This window comes from Peromyscus maniculatus, chromosome 14 (genome assembly GCF_049852395.1).
Source record: "Peromyscus maniculatus bairdii isolate BWxNUB_F1_BW_parent chromosome 14, HU_Pman_BW_mat_3.1, whole genome shotgun sequence".
Taxonomy (NCBI): domain Eukaryota; kingdom Metazoa; phylum Chordata; class Mammalia; order Rodentia; family Cricetidae; genus Peromyscus; species Peromyscus maniculatus.
In genome coordinates, this window is record NC_134865.1 from 11,603,462 (window position 1) to 11,625,300 (window position 21,839).

The window sequence follows — 21,839 nt, forward strand, 5'->3', positions numbered from 1 at the left end:
CTATTCTTTTGTGGACTATGTATGTTAATAAATACCTTCTAGATGCATGTATTTCTAAAAATAATTTATTCTTGCCGGGCGTTGGTGGCGCACGCCTTTAATCCCAGCACTCGGGAGGCAGAGGCAGGCGGATCTCTGTGAGTTCGAGGCCAGCCTGGACTACCAAGTGAGCTCCAGGAAAGGCGCAAAGCTACACAGAGAAACCCTGTCTCGAAAAACCAAAAAAAAAAAAAAAATTCTTATTTTATGTACATTGGTGTTTTGCCTGCATGTATGTCTGTGTAAGGGTGTTGGGGCCCCTAGAACTGTAGTTACAGTTGGTAGCTGCCATGTGGGTGCTGGGAATTAAACCCAGGTCCTCTGGAAGAGCAGTCAGTGCTCTCAACCACTAAGCCATCTCTCCAGACCCTAGATGCATGTACTTTTAAAAACCATGGTGAGTTCACTTTGTTATGATTGCATTATGACAAGGCTTTAGCTTTAGTATTAACATCAGTTTTTTTTTCTTGTGTAATTTAGCTGTCATCCAAATTGAAGACTTTCTACTTTTCATAGTGTGTCTTGATATCTCTTCATGACCACATATATAACCTGCTTCATTTCTGTAATGGCTTTATTAGAATTTCAGTGTGTGCTCCTAATTAGGATTTCACTGTGTGCATTGTTTAGTTAGTGACTGTGTATGTGCAGGTGTGTGTGTGTGTGTGTGTGTGTGTGTGTGTGTGTGTGTGTGTGTGTAGGCTTTAGGACAACCTAAGGCATTGCTATTCATCAGGCATACTCTACTTTATTTTTGTCTTTTGTTTATTTTTGAGACAGGCTCTCTCATTGGCCTGGAGCTTGATGATTAGGTGAGGCTGGGTGGCCTTTAAGCCTCATGTACCATCTGCCAGTCTCTATCACTCAAGTAGTAGATTACAAATTACACCATTACACCCAGATTTTTTTTGTTTGTTTGTTTGAGACAGAGTTTCTCTGTGTAGTTTTGGAGCCCGTTCTGGAACTTGCTCTGTAGACCAGGCTGGTTTCAAACTCACAGTGATCCATCTGCCTCTGCTTCCCAAGTGCTAGGATTAAAGGCATAAGCCACCACTGCCCGACTAAAAAAAGACTTTTTTATTTTAAAAAAAAAGTGTGTGTGTGTGTGTGTGTGTGTGTATGTGTGTGTGTGTGTGTGTAGGCACCTGAGTGCAGGTATTTGCAGAGGTAGAAGGAGGCATTGGATTTCCTAGAGTTATAGGCTGATAACAGCTGGTAGGCTAATATGTGGGCCACCTGATAGAGGTGCTGGGTCAAACCCTGGTCTTCTGCAAGAGCTGCAAGCCTCTGAACAGCTGAGCCATCTCTCCAGTCCTTGATGTACTGCTTCATAGTGCTGCAGTTATGATTTTACACTGCTTTATTAGATAACTTCATTCCTTTCTTCTAGATTTTAACTACCATGTGAGCAGTGAGTATTTTTTTAAACCACTGTATTCCTGCTACAGAGTAGGTGTTTAAGGCAATAGTTGCTGAAAAGGATGAATGCATATAAGCTAAGAAGAAAGACATTTAAGTTAATCATTAATGCATTTTGACTGCATTAGATAAGAAGTACTTCTAAATTAGCATCCTTTTCACTCCATCAGACCTTGTATTTGCTCTCTCCTGGTGAATTGCTACTGAGAGAGCTCAGTTTCCACAGCTCGACTGTTTGCTTTCTGCGGAAAAGAGACCTTATGCTCATTTTGTGTTCCTAATTTGTAGCAGAGCACCTTGAATATCTTAAGAAGTTGACAAATATTGTGATCTCACTGAAATTATCTTTTTATAGGAAATGCTGGCGCTCTCTAAAGTACCTGTTACTCAAGCTACACGTGGGCCTCAGGTTCAGCAACCACCTCCTTCCAATAGGTAATTAATATGGCAAACAGAATTCTATAATTCAAGCAGGTACTTAAACATATCATGTCCTCAACTTGAACAAAGGCATTAGGTGATAGTATAATTTTGGTATTGTTAGGAATATAAATAGATTGTGGTAGTACATAGTTGAAAAAAATAAGCTATAGTTTTTTCAGGCAGTTTCTTTTTTATCATTATGATGTTAGGAGTTTAGTTTTAATATGTTTCTTTTTTTAAGTTCATAAGACCTTTATGTGGTTTGAGGGTGGCTATACAAAATCTTTTAATTTTCTCTTTATAGGTAGCTTTTTCTTTAACCTTCTGATCAGAGGTGCTGTTACAAAAATTCATTGATATATTGTTGTATCTTCTTTTTTTAAAAAAATTATTTAACTTAATTTTATGTGCATTGGTGTGAGAGTGTCATATTGGAGAAATTATTTTGGCCACTCCACGTAGTTAAAAGGATATTTATTTAATGGCGTAACTCACAAATTAAGTGAAAGGTAGGTCGCAGGGTCTGGGGAAGGTGTATCGCAGTCCAGCGGTGTTCTCCGGAGCTCTGCACAGTCCACCTTAACCATTCAGCGTCCAGGCACAGAGCGAGCGCACAGAGAGAGCGCTGGCCCATCCAGCTCTCCGGTCTCCAGGCGCCTCCCCTCGCCCCGCCTCGTAGGCGTGACAGTTGCCAGAGTCTCAATGGGGGTTGGAACTTCCAGATCCAAGCTGGAATGGCTACCCACTACAGTGTCAGATACCCTAGAACTGGAGTTACAGACAGTTGTGAGCTACCATGTGGGTGCTGGGAATTGAACCCCGGGTCCTCTGGAAGAACAGCCAGTGCTCTTAACCCCTGAGCCATTTCTCCAGCCCTGATATATCTTCTAACTATGTTGATAACCTTAAAACATTTAAAAGAAATTGGTAATAATTGTATTGATTCCTTGGTTCTTAGCAGCAGTATGACTGGAGTGATAAACAGACTATAGTATGGGGCCTAGTAATAGCCATCTCCCTTTCTTTCTGGGGAGACAGTCTCCTATAGCCAGGTTGGACTTAGACTTGGTGTGGTGACCTTGAGCTCTTGATTCTCCCACCTCCACCTTAGTGCTGGAATTACAGGCATGTACTACCATGCCTGACTCATTTCTTTTTCGCTTCTCTTGCCTCCTTCTCTTCCTACCTGCTCTTTTCCCTACCCCTTGGAGTGTGTATTTGTGTGTGTGTGTGTGTGTGTGTGTGTGTGTGTGTGTGTGTGTGTGTGTGTGTGTATTGCTGGGGATCCAGCCTAGGCTCTCAGACTTGCTAGATAAGTCCTCTACTGACTGAGCTACATCTCCAAGAGCAAGCTGCTTCCAAGGAAACACTCCAGTGCGTTCTGCTGCACACAGAAGATTGTGAACTCTTGGTCTGCTGTGTATCAAATAGTTTTTTCTGTTTTTAAGAAAAGTTCTTGCAGTATCACATTTATAAATGGCTTTTGGTTTACTCCTGTTTTGCAGATTCTTACAGCCAGTACAGAAAATAGACATGAATCTCACAGATCTTTTGGGAGAACTTCAGCGAGACCCATGGCCTGTGCCACAAGGGAAGAGACCTTTGCGTTCCTCAGGAGTGGCCCTTTCCATAGCTGTAGGACTACTTGAGGTAGTAATGATGAAAATTTGGTTTTGAAATGTAAGAGTCCTTGTGTGTGTTGCACACATGAGTGTGTGTGTGCACATGTGGAATAGTAAAGATGTTGAGCCAAACACTGTGGTGGTGGTTGGTGTAAGGGTCTATTCTTTCCTCCTTTCTTATTTCTTTTTATCTTTTTCTTCCTTGCTCCACTCTCATCTTTCTCCTCCTTTTCTTCTGTCTCACTATATAATACAATTAGTGCTGAACCTGAACTGACGGCAGCCCTCCGACCTTAGACCTCTGAGTGTAGGACTATCGCTGTGCACCACCATGTGTGGCTCTTCTCTTCTCATTCAGGAATTGGTGTACAATACTTTTTTTTTTTTAAACTCCACATTTCAGGCAATTCTGTGGCAGAAACAGCTGTGTGTTCTATCAATTCGAGTTTGACACTGTTGACTAGAAGTAGCATTAGTTCTCACAGATTAAGGGCTCGTTTCCATGAACAGGCTGTTCACTTCAAATTCCAGCTAAAGTAGTAGGTTATTACTTGTACTTCTGTCTATATGTTGGATATCTTTAGGTTGGATTAATTTGCTATAGTGGCTGGCTCAGAGAACTTAGGGAAACCCTTTACTTATAGAGTGTTACAAAAGACACAGCCTGATAGGTGAAATGCATCCAGTTGCAACATGAAAGGGCATGTCCCCTCTGCACACCACACACTAGAAAGCAGCATGAGTTCAGCCATCGAGAAACTCCAAATCCAGTCCATATGATTTTAAAAAAGAATTTATTTTTATTATTTTAAATTCCGTGTGTGTATCTGTGTGCATGTGTGTGTGCGTCTGAGTATAAGTGCCCTCAGAGGTCAGAGGCAGAGCTGGAGTTATGGGTCTTTGTGAGCCACCTGACATAGATGTTGGGAATCAGACTTGGTTCTTCTGGTAAGCCATCTCTCCACCCTGATTTTTTTTATAAGATTTATTTGTTTTTATTTAGTATATGAGTGTTTTGCCTGCATGTATGTCTGTATACCCTGTGCATGCCTGGATGCCTGTGGAGGTCAGAAGGCATTGATTCCCTGGAACTGAAGTTACAGATGATTGTGAACTGCTGGGTGGGTGCTGAGAACCAAGCCTGGGTCTTCTGCGAGAACAGCAAGTGCTTTTATCACTGAGCCATCTCTCCAGGGCCCCCGCACCCCACGATTGGTTGTGGAAGCTTCACTAAAGAGGGGAGATTGACTGCATCGCTGGCTGGTGGTGTTCAACTTGTAAACTTTCTTTATTGAAATGTATTAGTAGGATGATTGTTGTAGTTAATTTGTTCTCATACCTGTTGCGCCCATGTGATTTATTCCTGTAGAGCACTTTCTTAGATTATATTTATTAGTTTTCCTTCCTTTTTTTTTTTTTCTTTTTTTTTTTTTTTTTGAGACAAGGTTTCACTGTGTTGTGCTGGTTGGCCTGGAAAAGTATGTCATAGAGATCTGCCTGCCTCTGCCTCCTCAGTTCTGGTATTAAAGATGTGCACTACTATCCTAGTTAGGGTTATTATTACTGTAGTAAAACACCATGACCAAGAGCAACTTGAGGAGGAAAGGGTTTATTTCACTCACAGTTCCATATAACAGTTTATTATCAAAAACAGTAAGGACAGGAACTCAAGCAGGGCAACGGGCAACAACCTGGAGGTGGGAGCTGATGCAGAGGCCATGGAGGGGTGCTGCTTACTGGCTTGCTCCCCATGGCTTCCTTAGCCTGCTTACTTTTTTTTTTTTTTAACGTTTTATAAAATCTTTATTGACAGATAATTCACATTGTATACAATTTGACTGTTTGCACAATTTGATAGACTTTAGTCCAGCATCCTCATGACACCATCACCACTTTCTATTTTAGAACATCACTGTCCTCAATTTCATACACACATATAATGTATGGTGATTACATTCTACCTTATTCTTTAAATGAACATAATATTTGCAATTGTAACCATTTTAGGTTCATAATTCAGTGATATGAATTACATTGAAGATATTAATTACACTCATATTCATTAATTATACTCACGATATTAATTATATTTGTGGTATTCATTGATTACATTCACAGTATTCATTCAATAACTATATTTATGATATTAATGAATTACATTAATGTATTGATTTATTACATTCATGATATTATGTCCTGATACTACTGTCCATTTTTGGGGCTTTTCCATCACATAAAACAGAAACTCTGTACTTAGGAAATCATTGCTCTATATTCCTTTCTTCTCTGTCTGGAGATAACGTCTGATCTTTCTGTCTCTATGAATTTGTATATTCAATATATTTCATGTAATACAATTCTATAGTATTTGTCTTTTTTTTTAAAATGTAAAAACATTTTATGTACAACTGCAGGAGAAATAATACACAGATAGCTTGCACATAAAAACAGGTTGTAATTCAAAAGTCCAGGGTTATTTGAAACTGGAAAAAATTTTCTCTTTAGAAAATAGTAAAAATGATAACATTTCTCAATAAACCCTTTTAACCCAAATAATAGCTGAATTATACATATAAATATTGATTAGATTCTGGGATACAGAAGAAACCTATCAACTGTTCAGAGAGCTATGTTTTACTTAAGTTGTGTAAGTGAGATTCCTATTCATTTTCCCCTTCACTGTTTGATTTATGGTAGACATTTTTCTATAGGCTAATCCATAATCTACAAAGATTTTAGCCTCCCCTCCTGAAAGTACAGCCAGTATATTCTTTCATCAGCTTGATACGGTACAAATTCTTAACCTAATAGTGAAATGTTTCACAAAAGCTTGCCCAGTGATTTGGCAAAACCAAAACTTATTATAAACCACAGGCATCCTAGGGTCCTCCCTGATAGGTTGTTTCCAGGTTCTGGCTATTATCAATAATGCTGCTATGAACATAATTGAGCATTATTATCTTTGTGTCAGCCTGCTTCCTTATAGAACCCAGGACCACCAGCCCAGGGGTGTCCCGACCTACAGTGGGCTGGTCCCTTCCACATCAGTCAATTAAGAAAATTCTCTACAGGCTTGCCTACAGTCAGATCTTCTGGAGGCAATTCTCAAATGAGTCATCAGTAGCTTGTTTCAAGTTGACATAAACACTAGCCAGCACAGCTCCCATGTCTGTCTGTCTGTCTCTCTGTCTCTCTCTCTCCCCTCTCTCTAAACAGAAGAGTTTATTTTATCTTATTATTCCAGAGAGAGAGTCCATAATGGCTGGGGAGGAATGGCAGCAGGCAGCCAGAGCAGGAAACGGAGAGATCACATATTCAGTCACAAGCAGAGAGAATGAACTGGCCATGGGACTAGTTTTTGAGCTTCTAAAGATATATTTCTTTAACAACTGCATCTCCATGTAGCCTCTCCCAACATCACTACCAGCTTCAGAGCAAGTATTCAAATGCCTGAGTCAGTGGGGTGAATTGAATACTTCAATTTCTAATTGAAATCATCACAAACTGATTACTATATTTCATCTTGACTTAATTGAGGTACATTATATGCATCTAGAAATCCATCAATTTCTTTTCAATTTCCTAATTTTGTAGAATAAAAGCTTTTTTTTTTTTTTTTTTTGGTGGAGGGGGTGGGCGGTGGGCAGTTTTTGATACAGGGTTTCTCTCTGTGCCCTGGCTGTCCTGGAACTCACTGAATAGACCAGGCTGACCTAAAACTCACAGAGATCCACCTGCCTCTGCTTCCCAAGTGCTGTAATTAAAGGCGTGGGCCACCACCACCTGGCTTGAAATAACTTTTAAAAAATTTTATTGGTGTTTTTGCTTGTATGTATGTCTGTGTGAAGGTGGTGGATTCGGGAGTTACAGACAATTGTGAGCTGCCATGTGGGTGCTGGGAATTGAACCCAGGTCCTCGGGAAGTGCAGTCAGTGCTCTTAACCACTGAGCCATATCTCCAGCCCCAATTTTTTAATTTTTTAAAAAATTATAGTATAATTACATCATTTCCCTTTTCTCCCTCTCCTCTTTTCAAACCCTCCAATGTGCCCCCTAGTTTCTTCCAAATTCAAGCCTATTTTTTCCTTGTTATGTATATATTCCGAGCTGACCATTGGTTATTGGATAAGGAATTGGTATGTTCTTCCCTGTCATCCCTCCTCTCACTCCTCCGCCTCGACTCACACCCCAATCCCCTCCTCCAAAAGGGTAAGGCCTCCCATGGGGAGTCAGCAAAGCATAGTACATTCAGTTGAGGCAGGTCCAAGTTCTGCATCAAGACTGAGCAAGGTGTCCATCATAGGGAATAGGATCCCAAAAGCCAGCTCATGTACCAGGGATGGATCTGGTCCCACTGCCAGGGGTGCCTCAAACAGACCAAGTCACACAACAGAAGACACAATCTTACGACAAACTTCCTGTTCCTCTGGCTCATTAAAATTTTCTTCTCCCTCCTCTGCTATGATCCCTGAGCCTCAGGTGCAGGAGGTATGGTGTAGATGTGTCAGTTGGGACTGACTCTACCACTCTGCATTTTGATCCTTTGTGGTTTTCTGTAATGGTCTCTGCTGCAAGAGGAGTTTCCTTGATGGGGGTTGAAGACTACACTTCCCTGGTTAGACCCTGGAGAAGAATTTCTTTTTAATTAATAGTGTGTGTGATTACGAGCATGTCTGTGTGTGTGTGTGTGTGTGTGTGTGTGTGTGTGTGTGTGTGTGTGTGTAAAGGGGGTTAGGAGGGAGGGAGAGAAAGAGTGAGAGAGTTCATATGTACCTTGTGTATGCAGGAGCCCCTGGAAGACAGAAGAGGGTGTCATGTTCTCTAGAACTATGATCGCAGGGAGTTGTGAGCTGCCATGTGGTGCTGGAAATTTATTTATTTGAGACAGGAGTGTATATACCTGCTTTTTGTTATCCTTTGCATTTTTTGAATGAGTTCCTTTCCTCCAATAGTGTACTTTCCCCAACACTGGTGCTCGGATCATGATGTTCATTGGTGGTCCTGCTACCCAAGGGCCTGGAATGGTGGTTGGAGATGAATTAAAGACTCCAATAAGATCCTGGCATGACATTGAAAAGGATAATGCCAAATATGTTAAAAAGGGAACTAAGGTAATTTTTTATTCAGTTGTTTTCTTGTGAATTATTTTCTATTTTTATAACTTTACATTTTTAGGGGTGGTTTACAAAGGTATATTTTACTAATGGTGATTCTTGAATCTTTGTATTGTTTCTGCTTGTTGATGCCCTTTTTATTATTATTATTGTTATTGTTGCTATTTTTAGTTCAGACTTTTAGTTTAATTTTGCTGTACTGTTTGATAGTTTTTGGTAGTCATTGTTATTTTTTTTAAACAATAATTGATGTCATATTTTTGACACTATGAGTGCTTTTTTCTGCTAATGAGTTTCCCATTTGAGCTCAGAAATTTTATTTATTTTTTTGTTAAAGCTTAAAAAGATGCTTTAGATTGGCTTATCTCCTATTTTTTTCTCTTTTCAGATGTCTTTGTTACTTGCTTGTGGATTTAGCTAGGAAAAAGAGTTTTGTGTTGTTCTCTTGGGGTTTTTTTTTTGTGTGTGATTGTGTTGAAGAAGAGAATATAAACCTCTCTTTAGTTTTGTTTTACTTAGGAACATATCTAAAATAATGGCTTTTAAGTCAAAGAAAGTTAAAATATCAGACTTTGCTTATTTATTTATTTGAGACAGAATCTTTCTATATAGTGCAACCCATGATGCTCCTATTGGAGCCTCCCCAGTGATGGAATTTCTGACATGTACCACATGTCTAGCTGGAAATGAGACTTTTAGAAGTCATTTTATCATTTGTATGAAACTATAGGAAATTAAATGAGACAAGATGATCTGAAAATTATGAGTTGTTCTTTTACTCTTAAATTATTTGATCTGTTAATAGGAAAAAGATTTCCAGGACAGTTAGGTTATGTATTTGATTTTATTAAAATCTTTTGTAGCACTTTGAAGCACTGGCCAATCGAGCTGCTACGACTGGGCATGTTATTGATATCTACGCATGTGCGTTAGATCAGACAGGTCTCCTGGAGATGAAGTGCTGCCCTAACCTTACTGGGTATGTATGTGCATATCTAATAACAACTGCTTAGAGTGTAAACCAACACTGACAGCTTAGGAGAGGACACACTCACTCATGGTCTTCTGCTTTGTGGCAACATTGCTGACAGCTCTGCTGTGTCTTCTTTGGAGCTCATGTTACACTTTTTTTTCTGAAAAGACAGGCTTATAAAGGCAGAAGTTCTTTGGAAAAAGTTTATTCTAAAGTTTCTTAGTTGTTTTAGTAATGTTTTTGAGATAGCACATTGTAGCAGGCTTTCTTTTGGTCTACCAACCATGGTGGAGACTCCCAAACCATGACCCAGAGACTTCTGATTAATTATGAATGGTTGGCCTAGCTTAGGCTCATTTCAGCTTAGCTCTTTTAATTTAAATTAAGCTGTTTCTCTTTATCTACTTTTTGCCTCAGGGCTTTTTCCTTTTCTTTCTGTATGTCCTACTTTTCCTGCTTCTGTGTCTGTCTGTCTGGCAGCTGCCTGCCTGGCTGGCCCCGGGCGTGTGCCACTTTTTTCCCCTCGTTCTCTCCTTCTTCTCTCTTCTCCTGAGCCTAGATTTCTCCTCCTGTTTATTCTCTCTCCTGCCAGCCCTGCCTGTCCTTTATCTGCCTAGCTATTGGCTATTCAGTTCTTTATCAGGTATCCTAGGCAGGCAAGGTACTAGCAATACATCCTTTCACAATTAAACAAATGCAGCATAAACAAATATAACACATCTTTGCTTAGTTAAAATAATATTCCACAACAGCACATCATGAACTGTATCCATTTAAAATGTTCGATGAGGTTTTAGTACGTTCACAAGTTATATGACCATTACTGTGATTGAATTTAGAACATTTGTCTGATTCTGGAGAGACTGCCTGTTACCTGTTACTTTCCTTTCCTCTCTCTTTTCTCACCCCATCCTCTTGCCCTAGGCGATACTACTCGCCTCTTCTGGATGTTTCATGTAAGTGGAGTAATAAGTGGTGTTTGCCATTGGCTTCTTTAAAAAAAATATGTTTATGAATGTCTTGCCTATGTATGTATGTGTGCTGTGTGTATGCCTGATGCCCAAGGAGCTTAGAACAGAGAGTTGGATCCTCTGGAATTGCAGTTACAGAGGTTATGAGCCACCTTGTAGGTGCTGGGAACTGAACTGGGATCTTCTGCAAGAGAAACCAGTGCTCTTGACCACTCAACCATCTCTCAAGCCCACCACGGGCTTCTTTTATTCAGCATGCATTTTAATTTATGCACATTTACCATGTGCCAGTGTTTCTTTTTATTGCTGAAAAAAGTGAAGTAGGGGTTCAGCTTCATTCAGTGTTCTCTGAGACATATACCTAGGGAAATGCAAACAACTAGGAGCTCAGTGGGGAAAATACTCGAAGGTAAAGGCCATGGTCATCTGTGCTAACCATTACAGATACAAAATAATGCAGGGTGCAGAGTAAGTAATTCAGCATTGTAAAGGTCATTGAGAATCTTACTAAAAACAGTTGACCTAGAGTGAATTAGAAAGACAACAGGAGGAGAGAGTTGGAAGAAGCTGATAGGGACAAGAGCTTCTCAGGTATTAGCTTGTACAAAAGCTAGGGTTTCTTGTAAAAAAACCAGTGCTCTTTAGTATGTTTGAGATGGGGCTGTTGTTGGTGTTAATGTTGCTGGACCAAGGACCACACTTTGAGAAGTAGAAATATAGACAACTTTTGTGGATAGTTACTAAGAAAAGGAGCAGTCATTAATGCACGATGCATTATCAAGTATTATACAACACGGATAATCTTAGATGATGCGTGTGAAAGGAGAAAATCTGGACCAGTGAATGGCTCAGTGGGTGAAAGCCCTGATGGCAAGCCTGAGGCCCTGAGGTGGATACTTGGGACCCACATGGTGGAAGGAGAGAACTGGTACCTGGAAGTTGTTCTCAGACCTTCACACACACACACTGTGTTGTGTGCATACCCATATACATAACATAAATAAATGTAATTATATTTTAAATGAATTATTAATAGAAATTGAGTTAATTACATTTGTTTTGGGGGAATGTTTTTACTATTTGTTCGTAGTCTAATTATTTTTTTCAGGTAATACATGAGCCCATTTAATTGTGTTATGTATGTTGTGTTTGCCTTTTTCCTGTGCAGAGGATACATGGTAATGGGTGACTCTTTCAACACTTCCTTATTCAAGCAAACTTTTCAAAGAGTATTCACCAAAGATATACACGGACAGTTTAAAATGGGCTTTGGTGGCACATTAGAAATAAAGGTAAGAATCCAAACTTGACATGTGTGATATGTTATCAAGTGAGAACATGGTAGACTTAATGATAACTTTAAAACACTAGTCAAATTCAGATGTACTTTAAAAATAATGGTTACTTTTGACCTTGGATTAGAGATTTTGTTTCCCAGAAAAAGGTGCTGTCATTAAAGCCCATGAGACTGGGATCTTTCTGAATAATGGTTATAAAAGTAGAGTCATGTAAGTAAAGTTACTTATATTGGATATATATTTTCATTTTTTAGAGAATAGGTCTTATCAGTTTGTCTTCTAACTCCTGACCCGCCTGCATCAGCTTTCCAGGTGCTGTGATGCAGGTGTGTTCTACTCTGCCTGGCACTACGCATTGTATTTCTTTTCATACTAAATTTATATGTTAGTTTTTTTGTTTGCTTAATTGTTTGTCTTGTTTTTTGAAACCAAGATTCTCTGCGTTATTCTAGCTGTCCTGGAACTTGCTCTGTAGACCAGGCTGACCTTGAACTCACAGAAATCCACCTGCCTCTGCCTCCCCATTGCTGGGATTAAAGGCATGCACCACCACTGTCCGGCTATATGTTAGTTTTTATAATGGCAGAAATGAACTAACTTGAGAGGAAATTATTCTTTAGTTTTGTGATTAGTGTTGGTTGTATGTAAAATTCCATCATGAATTTCAAATATTGACTTAAAACACTTGGAAGGCTTTGTGTTAATTACATGTATATTGCAAAAACCCTGGTTTTGAATTTTCATTAAATATTTCTTAGATGTATCAGCATGATGGTAGGAAATTGTGGAGATGTGATTGGATCTGTAAGGTAGAGGTTTTGTTATTAGGGAAACTTTGTCTTGAGAGAGAGACTAAGCTGATGTATATGATGAGATGAAGTAACAGTAGAAAACAAAGTGGTGTAGAAGTTTAAGAGAAGTGAGAGCTGGGCATAGCGGCTCACGCCTTTAATTCCAGCCCTCGGGAGGCAGAGGCAGGGGGATCTCTGAGTTTGAGGCCTATCGGTTTATAAAGGACTGCCAGGGCTACACAGAGAAACTCTGTGTCTCAAAACACAAAATAAAACACCAGGGGAGTGTGGCTTATATTATTTTCTGAAAGATGAGAGGAAAATGAATGTTATTCAGTAGCCCAAATTGAGGAGACTCATGGAGGCGAGCATCAACATGAGATGTTTGGGAAGAATGCCTGGTGAGAGTGGACAGTTTGTGTTGAAATATTAGAACCATAGTATTAATTCTGTGAGCTGCTTGTAGATTGGAGATAAATGTATCTGTCATTTGAGGGTTAATGAAGAACCACATTTCACTGTATAGCCTGGCTGGCCTGGAACTCACTATGTATGCCAGCTTGGCCTCAAATTTATAGAACTCCACCTGGCTGTATCCCAGTGTTAGAATTCATGGCCTATGCCACCATGCCCAGCTAAGTAGATTTTTTTTTCTCCAGTCTTGGGAATTAAACCTAAGGGTCTTTTCAGTGCTAAGCCAGTGCTCTGTCACTGAGCTACAGTCCCAGCGTTTTCTAATTTTTAGTTACAAGACAATGTAATAGCTTACATTTAATAGCAGGAGAAACTGGAAAGAGACCATTCTTGGGGCTAGAGAGAAGGCTCAGTGGTTAAGAGCACTGACTGTTCTTCCAGAGGACTCAAATTTGATTCCCAACATCAGCTCATAACTGCCTGTAACTCTAGTTTCCAGCCATCCAGTGCTTTCTTGTCTCTGTGGCACTAGACATGTACATGATGTATAGACATACATACAGGCAAAACATTCCTGCACATAACATAATTAAAAGAGATCAGTCTTACAGACAGAATTTTCTGTGGAGAAGCAATAGATGAAGCCCAGGATTTTGATGTATGCAGTTTGAATTTAGGGCATGGCATGACTTTGAAATCATGGTTGGATTCCCACATGGAGTCCTCCTATGGCTGGTGAAAATAGAAGACTGGAATTAAATTAGAGCCTAATGGTTAAATATTTTTAATTTTAGCATATTTTCATTGTCTTGTTTTTGAGACAGGATTTTTCAGTGTAGCCCTGGCTGTCTTAGAACTTCTTAGAAACACCAGGCTAGCCTCAGCCTCACATAGATTCACCTATCTTTCCTTCCAGGTACTGAAATTAAAGATCCACCATACCTGGGTCTTCACTGACTTTCAAGTTTTAAATATGGAAGGATGTCTTATATTCTTAAACACCTGAACTTGTTAAGATTTTTATTATATTTATTAATGTGTGTGTGTGTGTGTGTGTGTGTGTGTGTGTGTGTGTGTGTGCGCACACACACATGCACATGCTATGATGCTTGTATGGAGGGCAACTTAGAGGAGTTGGTTCTTTCTGCCTACCTCGTGGTTCCTGGGATTTAAACTCAGGTGGTCAGGGTTGGCGGCCAGTACCTTTATCCACTCAGCCATCTCTCAAGCCCCGACTTTATCTTTGAGGGAACCAAATGTACCATGTTCTTATTTACAGACCTCAAGGGAAATAAAGATTTCCGGAGCTATTGGACCCTGTGTGTCTCTTAACTCTAAAGGACCCTGCGTGTCTGAAAACGTAAGTAATGTTTGTTCTAAAAACCACAGTTAATTTCTAGGCTAGCACAAAGGCCCGTCATGGAAGCCTGTGATTTTCCTTTTCAACTGTTGTATGTGGTTGAGCTGTCTTACACTTCCATGTGTGGTTGTTCTTTCCCATACACTGCCACCAGTGCTCTGTTTTATATGGCTAAGCTATTCCTTGTCCTAGTGTGCTCTTAAATAAATTCTCATGACTTGGACATTTTTAGGTTTCTGAAAGCCAAAATTAATTCCAGGTGGCGTTTGTCACCATAATTAACAACAGAACAACCAAATCAGAGAGATTTAGGTTTCAATCCCTTCTTTTTCTCTGCCTGTTGAGGGACTGTAATGCATTCTAAAACTACAGTCATGTAGTTGTAGATAGGATGATAAGACAGCACAAACTACACAATCAGCTTTCAAAAATGACAAAGCAAAAAATCAGCTTATATGCAGTTTGTGTAGTAAAGATTTGTGTCTGAATTTTCTTGGCATTTAGAGGACCTAGTCATATATGCATATATATAGGATCCCTTGACACAGATAGGAAAGTTGGGTGGAAAGGTAATGTTACTGGTTAGTCACTTGTTAAATAGTGCATGCTTCAAAAAACCTTATATTCTTTTAATTTACTTAGCAAACCATTTAATAATCTTAATGTTTTTGTCGTGTACAATGCTTAATTGTATTTAATTATGTGTTTGTGATATGGTGTTAAAATTTTTAAGCTCTTAGTATTTATTGAATAAATCTGAAAGCTGTGTGTTTTTTCTTACTGGAGACTTATCCCTGCTTTTCTTCTTCCTATAAATTAATAAATAATGTTCTTTAGCTTTCAAGCACCCTGTATTCTTTTTTAATAGGAGATTGGAACAGGCGGCACTTGTCAGTGGAAGATATGTGGACTCAGTCCCACTACAACCTTAGCCATGTATTTTGAAGTTGTTAATCAGGTATGACTGCTTACATTTAAAAAAACGTGTCTTTGGTATTTTGAGACAGTATGTAGCTCTGGCTCTTTAGAATTCACTATGGAGACCAGACCAGCCTCAAATTCTTAGTGCTCTGCCTGTCTCTGCCTCCCAAATGCTGGGTTTAAGAGCATGTTCCACCCTGTCTGGCTGACTGACTGCTTTTTAATACTGAAAGGTAAACAAACACTAAACATAGAACTGAATCTTTCATATGAATTGGAGGATTTATTTTCTAGTTCTGTGAAGTGTCTCATAGGTAGTTTGATAGATTGGCAATAAATCTGTAGATTGAATTGGGTAGTGTGGTTATTTTAACAATACTGATTTTCCTTTCAATGAACAAAGATATCTTTCCATTTATTTAATTTTTTCACCTTTGTTTGGATTTAAAATAGGTATTTTTTTCACTGTTGTAAATGAGATTATTTCCTTGTCCTCTCTCCCTCTCCCCTCCCTCCTTCCCTCAGCAGTGCTAGGGATTGAACCAGGTCTTTCCTCTGGCTAGGTAGATGTTCCACTATTGAGCTCTCTATGCCTGGCCCCTGATTTCCATTTCAGAGAGTTTGGTATAGGTGTATGACAGTGTTGTGGATTTTTTTAGATAGAGTCTTATGTAGTGAGGCTGCCTTGAATTTCCTGTGTAGGTGATGATGGCCCAGAAATCTGAACTTCTGATTCTCCTCCTTTCAAGTGCTAGATTATAGGCATGTCGTTACTTGCCTGTTTTTTTTTTTTTTTTTTTTTTTTTTTGTTTAAATTATTTTAAAATTATGTGTATGTGTGGGGTTTTGTGCCTATGTGTACAAGAGCCCACAGAAGCCAGAGACATCAGATTCCCTGCTCTGATATTTACAGGTGGTTGTAAGTCATCTAGTGTGTGTTCTGAAATGAAACTTGAGTCCTCTGCAAGAGTAGTATTCACTTTGATTGTTTTTGTTTTATTTGGTTTGGTTTTTGAGACAAGGTTTCTCTGTGTAACAGCCCAGGCTGTTCTGGAACTCTCTTTGAATACCAGTCTGGCCTCCAACTCTCAGAGATCAGCCTGCCTCTGCCTCCTGAGTGCAGCAACTAAAGGCGTGCAGCACCACTTCCCAGCCAGTATTCACTCTTTTTCCCCCAATCAAAATAAAATTGATTGCCTCCTTGTGCCAGCTTACTGTAACAAGGTGATCTTTTTTTAAAAAAAAAATTATTTTACATCCCTTCCACAGCCTCTCCTCCCTTTTCTCTTTCCACTTCCTCCTCTCTCCCCTCTCTCTCCCTTCATCCACCCATCTTCCATATTTGCTCAGAAAGGGCCAGGCCTCCTCTGGGCATCAGCAAAGCATGGCATATCAAGCTGCCTTAAGACCAAGCACCCCCCCCCCCTGTATTCAGGCTGGGCAAGGCAATCCAGCATGAGAAACAGGTTCCCAAGAGGCAGACAAAGCACCAGGGACAGCCCCTGCCTCCATTGCCAGGAGTCCCACAAGTAGACCAAGCTACTCAACTGTTACATATATGCAGAAAGCCTAGGTCAGTCCCACGAAAGCTCCCTGGTTGTTGTTTGAGACTCTGTGAGTTCCCATGAGCCAGGCTAGCAGTTTCCAGACAGGCTGGGTAACAAGGAGGGCCTGAGTGGGGGGCATATGGATCTCCCTGGGAAGTGAAAACAGAGGAGATCTCCAGGGGGACCTGGGACAGGGTAGGCCTGGGAACTTGAGGGGTTGGGTTGTGGGGTGGACAGAGGGAAGAGTGCTGACAGACATGATGGAAAAGGGGGGCAAGGAAAACTCAGAGCTACAAGGATGGCTCCAGCTAAGAGTCCTGACAGCAGTAGATGCATAGCCTGAACTGGCCATCTCCTGTGACTGGATTGGTGACAATCCCTGTTGTCATTGGAGAGCCTTCATCCAGTGACTGATGGAGGCAGATTCAGAAATCCATGGCCAAACATTGGGTCTTTTGGCTCATGCTTGGGAGTCCTGCTGAGAAGAGGGAGGAGGGATTGTAGGAGCCAGGGGGGTCAGGGACATCACAGGAAAACCCACAGTATTTACTCTTAATTGCTGTCTTATCTCCAGCTCCTCCCTCTCCCAACATTAAAAAGAGGTTATTTTTTTCATGATTTTTAATATTTTTAGTTGAATGTGTAGAGATCTCTACGTGAGAGACAGGTTGTGTTATTTTAGTGACAGCTTGACTTCCTGTTCCAATTTTGATGCTCTGTTTTCTTCCTCTTGCCTGATTTTGTGGAAGGACTTTTTGTAGTACAATGTTTAGTGACTGGTGAAAATAGGAATCCTTATTTCGCTCTAGACATTAGAGAGAAGCTCATTTTCTCCCACTAAGATGGGATGTCATTTGTGGCCTTTTTTAATGCATGGCTTTTTGTTATGTTGGAGTAGAATTCTTCTATACATAATGTGTTTAGCATTCTTATTAAAGAGTGCTGAATTTTACCAAATGCCTTTTCTGCATCTATTGAGGTGACGTCATATGCCTTTTGTCTTACACTTTATTGCTATGGTACTATCATATCATTTATTCAGTTGCATATGTTGAACCACTCCATAGGAAGAATCCTACTCTGAGAAGATTAGTATTAGTTCTTTGTTGCTGCTGTAGTTAGCAGTGTGAACCAGGGAGAGTGGGGGCCTAAAAATGAGGCAGACTAAAGTCTCATACAGTAGCCAACTTTATTCAGAGCATCAGACAGTTTATACTCAGAGGGTTAAGAAGAGTCACCTGAGTAAAGTGTACAGTGACAAGGACAGGGTGCACGTGACAAAAACATGTTTTTCCATAGAGGCATATAAACAGATAATAGCCAGCTGTAATGAATAATCTAAATGAATTCACTCCTATCCCCTACACATGGAAAGGGCATCAAAACACATTCCAGGAACAACCCAAGTTATGGAGGAGCAGAGATTACAAGACTTCTGTCTTGTTTTCTCACAGGGTCTCAGAAGTCTCACCTAGCTTTGTTCATGGACTGTGTTGTGACAGTTCTTTAAATATCTATTGGGCTCTGTAGTGAAGACTTCTGTCTTAGTTAGACACCATGACTACGGCAAATCTTATAAAGGAAAACATTTAATTGTGGGTGGTTTACAGTTCAGAGGGTTAGTTGATTATTGTCTTGGTGGGAAACATGGTGGCATGCAGGCAGACATGGTCCTGGAGAGGTAGCTGAGAGTTCTACATCTGGATTGGCAGATAGCAGGAGGAGAGAGTGACACTGGGCCTAGCTTGAGCAGCAGAAATCTCAAAGCCCATCTCCAGTGACATACTTCCTCCAACAAGGCCACATCTCCCAACAGTGCCACACCCCATGAGCCTATGGGGACCATCTTCATTCAAACCACCACAGCATCTGACACTGAGCTTTATTTTATATTTATTTTATGTGTGTGAATGTTTTGCTTGAATGTATGCATGAGTACCACATGTGTGCCTGGTGGCCTGAGAGTCCAGAAGAGAGCATTAGATGGCTGGAGTTGGAGTAATGGATGACTGTGAGCTGCCATGTGGGTTCTGGAAACTGAACCTGGTGCTCTGGAAGAACAGCCAGTGCTCTTAACATCTGAGCCAGCTCTTTAGCCCCTGGGCTTTCCCTTGCCCTAGAATGATTTTTTTTAGTGCTAGAAAATATGTAGTCTTTGATACTGTGACATGGCCATAGTAGATTTTGCTTTTTGTTGTTAGTAGATTTTAGATTTTGTTCTGACTTCTTTATTTTTATACAGCACAATGCTCCAATTCCTCAAGGAGGACGAGGTGCAGTCCAGTTTGTCACCCAGTATCAGCACTCAAGTGGGCAGAGACGTATCCGAGTGACCACAATTGCTAGGAAGTAAGTTTTTATTTTATTTTATTAGAGGTTTAATTATGTATTGAAAGTATTGTAGCTCATACTCTCAATCTGAGTATCTTATTTGGGTAACATTTATCACTAGAAAATAAACATGTATGATTCAGTTTGTGATTTATTTGTTTTAAACCTAGCTTATTTTATAGAATAGTTAGTTATAAGTTTAATAGTAATTTTTTAAAAGTATTTCTAGAACAGCCAGGGCTGCATAGAGAAACTCTGTCTTGAAAACATAACAAAACAAAAAGTACTCCTCAGGGTTGGGAAGGTAGCCCAGTTGGTAAAATGCTTTCCTTGCAAGCATATGGACCTGCGATCGATCCCCAGAACCCATGGGAAAAAAGCTGGATGTGGTGGAACCCACGTGTAATCCCAGCTCTGGGAGATGGAGATGGGTGAATTGCTGGGACTCACTCGCCTGCTAGCCTAGCCAGTTTGGTGAACTCCAGGCCAATGAGAAATCCTGTCTCAAAGAACAAGGTGCCTGGCTTCTGAGGATGCCACCTGGGACTCTTCCCTGCCTTCCATATCCATGTGCACAAATGTGCAGCCACACATGCACACGAGTGCTCCTGAGTCACACACTTAAGTTGTGTTTATTATGACCGGTTATGGTGGCACACACTTGTAATCCCAGCACTTGGAAGGTAGAGGCAGGAGGATCAGGAGATGTAGGTCATTCTCAGGAAGTTTGAGAGCATTCTGGCAAACATGAAACTGCCTCAAACACACACACACACACACACACACACACACACACACACACACACACCAGGCTGGAGGAATGGCTCAGTAGATAAGAGCACTTGCTGCTGTTAGAAAAGACCCAAATTCAGTTTCCAGCATCCGTGTTGGGAAGCTAACAACTGCCTATAACTCTGGTTTCAGGGGATCTAATGCCCTCTTAAGACCTCTGCAGGCACCCACCCACACATACACAGACAGGTTTACATATGCACACTCCTAAATCAAAATTAATAACAACAGTAAAAAAAGTGAACAAATTTTATTTACCTTATCCCCATAGGGAGAATCAAACATTGTATTTAGTAGTCACAAATATATATATTATAATATATATAGTCACTAATATAATCTTTATATATGTACACATACACTTTTATACATGCATACACATATGTGAAGTATATTATATATACTTAATAATATAGCACTATGATTAATGACATTTCTTTTCAGCTGATGGTTAGTCTATAATTTCCCATGTGTTATTAATGCTCTAATTCTTTTATCATACCATCATGCAGCTCCTGCTTTGTGGATTAGGTGCTATTAGGGGCTTGATCCACTATGACGGTGTGGTGTAGACTGCTCTTCAAACTGTCTGTGTTGAAGGGTTAGTTGTGGTTTTTCTTCCCATCCTTTGGAATGAATGCTTTTACTAAGTACAATAAAAGTGAATTACTACAAAAACAAAACTATTTAAGGCCACTGAAAACACATGTTCTTATTTTTTATTACTTGGTTTGTCAGGCATAAAATTATCCACCATACACACAAATACACATGGTTACTTGCTAACATCATTCCATTATTGAACTATTTTATTTTCAGGAGAAACGTTTCCTTTGTAATTCAGTTTAAAGCAGCTAAATCTCATGGTTCACTAAGATGGGAAAGTGCTAATTTAAACAGCTTTATTATTCTTGGAGTTTATTTTGGTAGTGAGCCTAGCCTTTAATGGCTGAGCCATTTCTCCTGTCCTGGAGTTTATTGTATAAATTAAAGTTTAAATATTAAGCTATGAACACTAAATATTACAATTAAATTAAAATAACTTGTATAGTTCATACCCTCATTTGCCCTGTTTTTTGTTTCTTATTAATAATTTCAGTAGACTGAGATAATTTTTTTTATTTATTATCTGGAAAATTTAAAAATTGCTGAATGAAAGAAAATTAAAAATAGAGGAAGGGCTTACCTTAGTCAGTGTTCTATTGCTGTGATGAGATAACATGAGCATGCAATTCTTGTAATGGAACACATTTTTCTGGGGCTAGCTTACATTTCAGAGGTGTGGTCCATTGTCAGCATGGCAGGGAACACGACAGCACACAGGCACACATGGTGCTGGAAAAGTAACCAAGAGTTCTACATCCAGATCAACAGGCTATATGAAGGAAAGCCACTGGGACTGTCTTTGGAATTTCAAAGCCCACCCTGTGGGAGCCCACAAAGGTTTCCTAGTGAGATCTGAGCTTGCTTTACACAGCAGGCTGTACTAGGGGATGGCTGGACCAGGTGCATAGTCACCAGGTATCTGGAAGGGTCTGCACTTGGCTGTTCTTGTGTGTGGCGGGGATGTCTTTTGCTCTACCCCTTGGCATTCCTTTAAAAAGCCCTTTAGGAGAGACAGAAGGATCTTGTGGGTTTGGACCCAGGCCCTCCCGAGGTTTTCCTGTGTTTTTAACTGTCTCTCTCCTCTATATTTCTATCTACATATTCCTCATTTCTCCCTGCTCAGGAGGACCCTGGGGGAATAAGAGCGAGCTGGTCTCTCTTACCACCCCCAGTGACTCATCCTCCAATAAAGTCACACCTACTCCAACAAGGCCACAT

General features: G+C 40.1%; 1 protein-coding gene across 3 annotated transcripts in view; it reads left to right on the forward strand.

Moving 5' to 3' along the window:
• The window catches only part of LOC102920348 (SEC23 homolog A, COPII component), a 62,006-nt gene that overhangs the window by 11,022 nt on the left and 29,145 nt on the right, over window positions 1-21,839 (forward strand). For all 3 annotated transcript variants that reach the window (XM_076550595.1, XM_076550597.1, XM_076550598.1), the window contains exons 6-13: window positions 1,814-1,893; window positions 3,387-3,531; window positions 8,456-8,614; window positions 9,481-9,596; window positions 11,730-11,853; window positions 14,344-14,424; window positions 15,293-15,382; window positions 19,135-19,241. In XM_076550595.1, coding sequence (XP_076406710.1) covers window positions 1,814-1,893; window positions 3,387-3,531; window positions 8,456-8,614; window positions 9,481-9,596; window positions 11,730-11,853; window positions 14,344-14,424; window positions 15,293-15,382; window positions 19,135-19,241 — 902 coding nt within the window. The remainder of the gene's footprint in view (window positions 1-1,813; window positions 1,894-3,386; window positions 3,532-8,455; window positions 8,615-9,480; window positions 9,597-11,729; window positions 11,854-14,343; window positions 14,425-15,292; window positions 15,383-19,134; window positions 19,242-21,839) is intronic.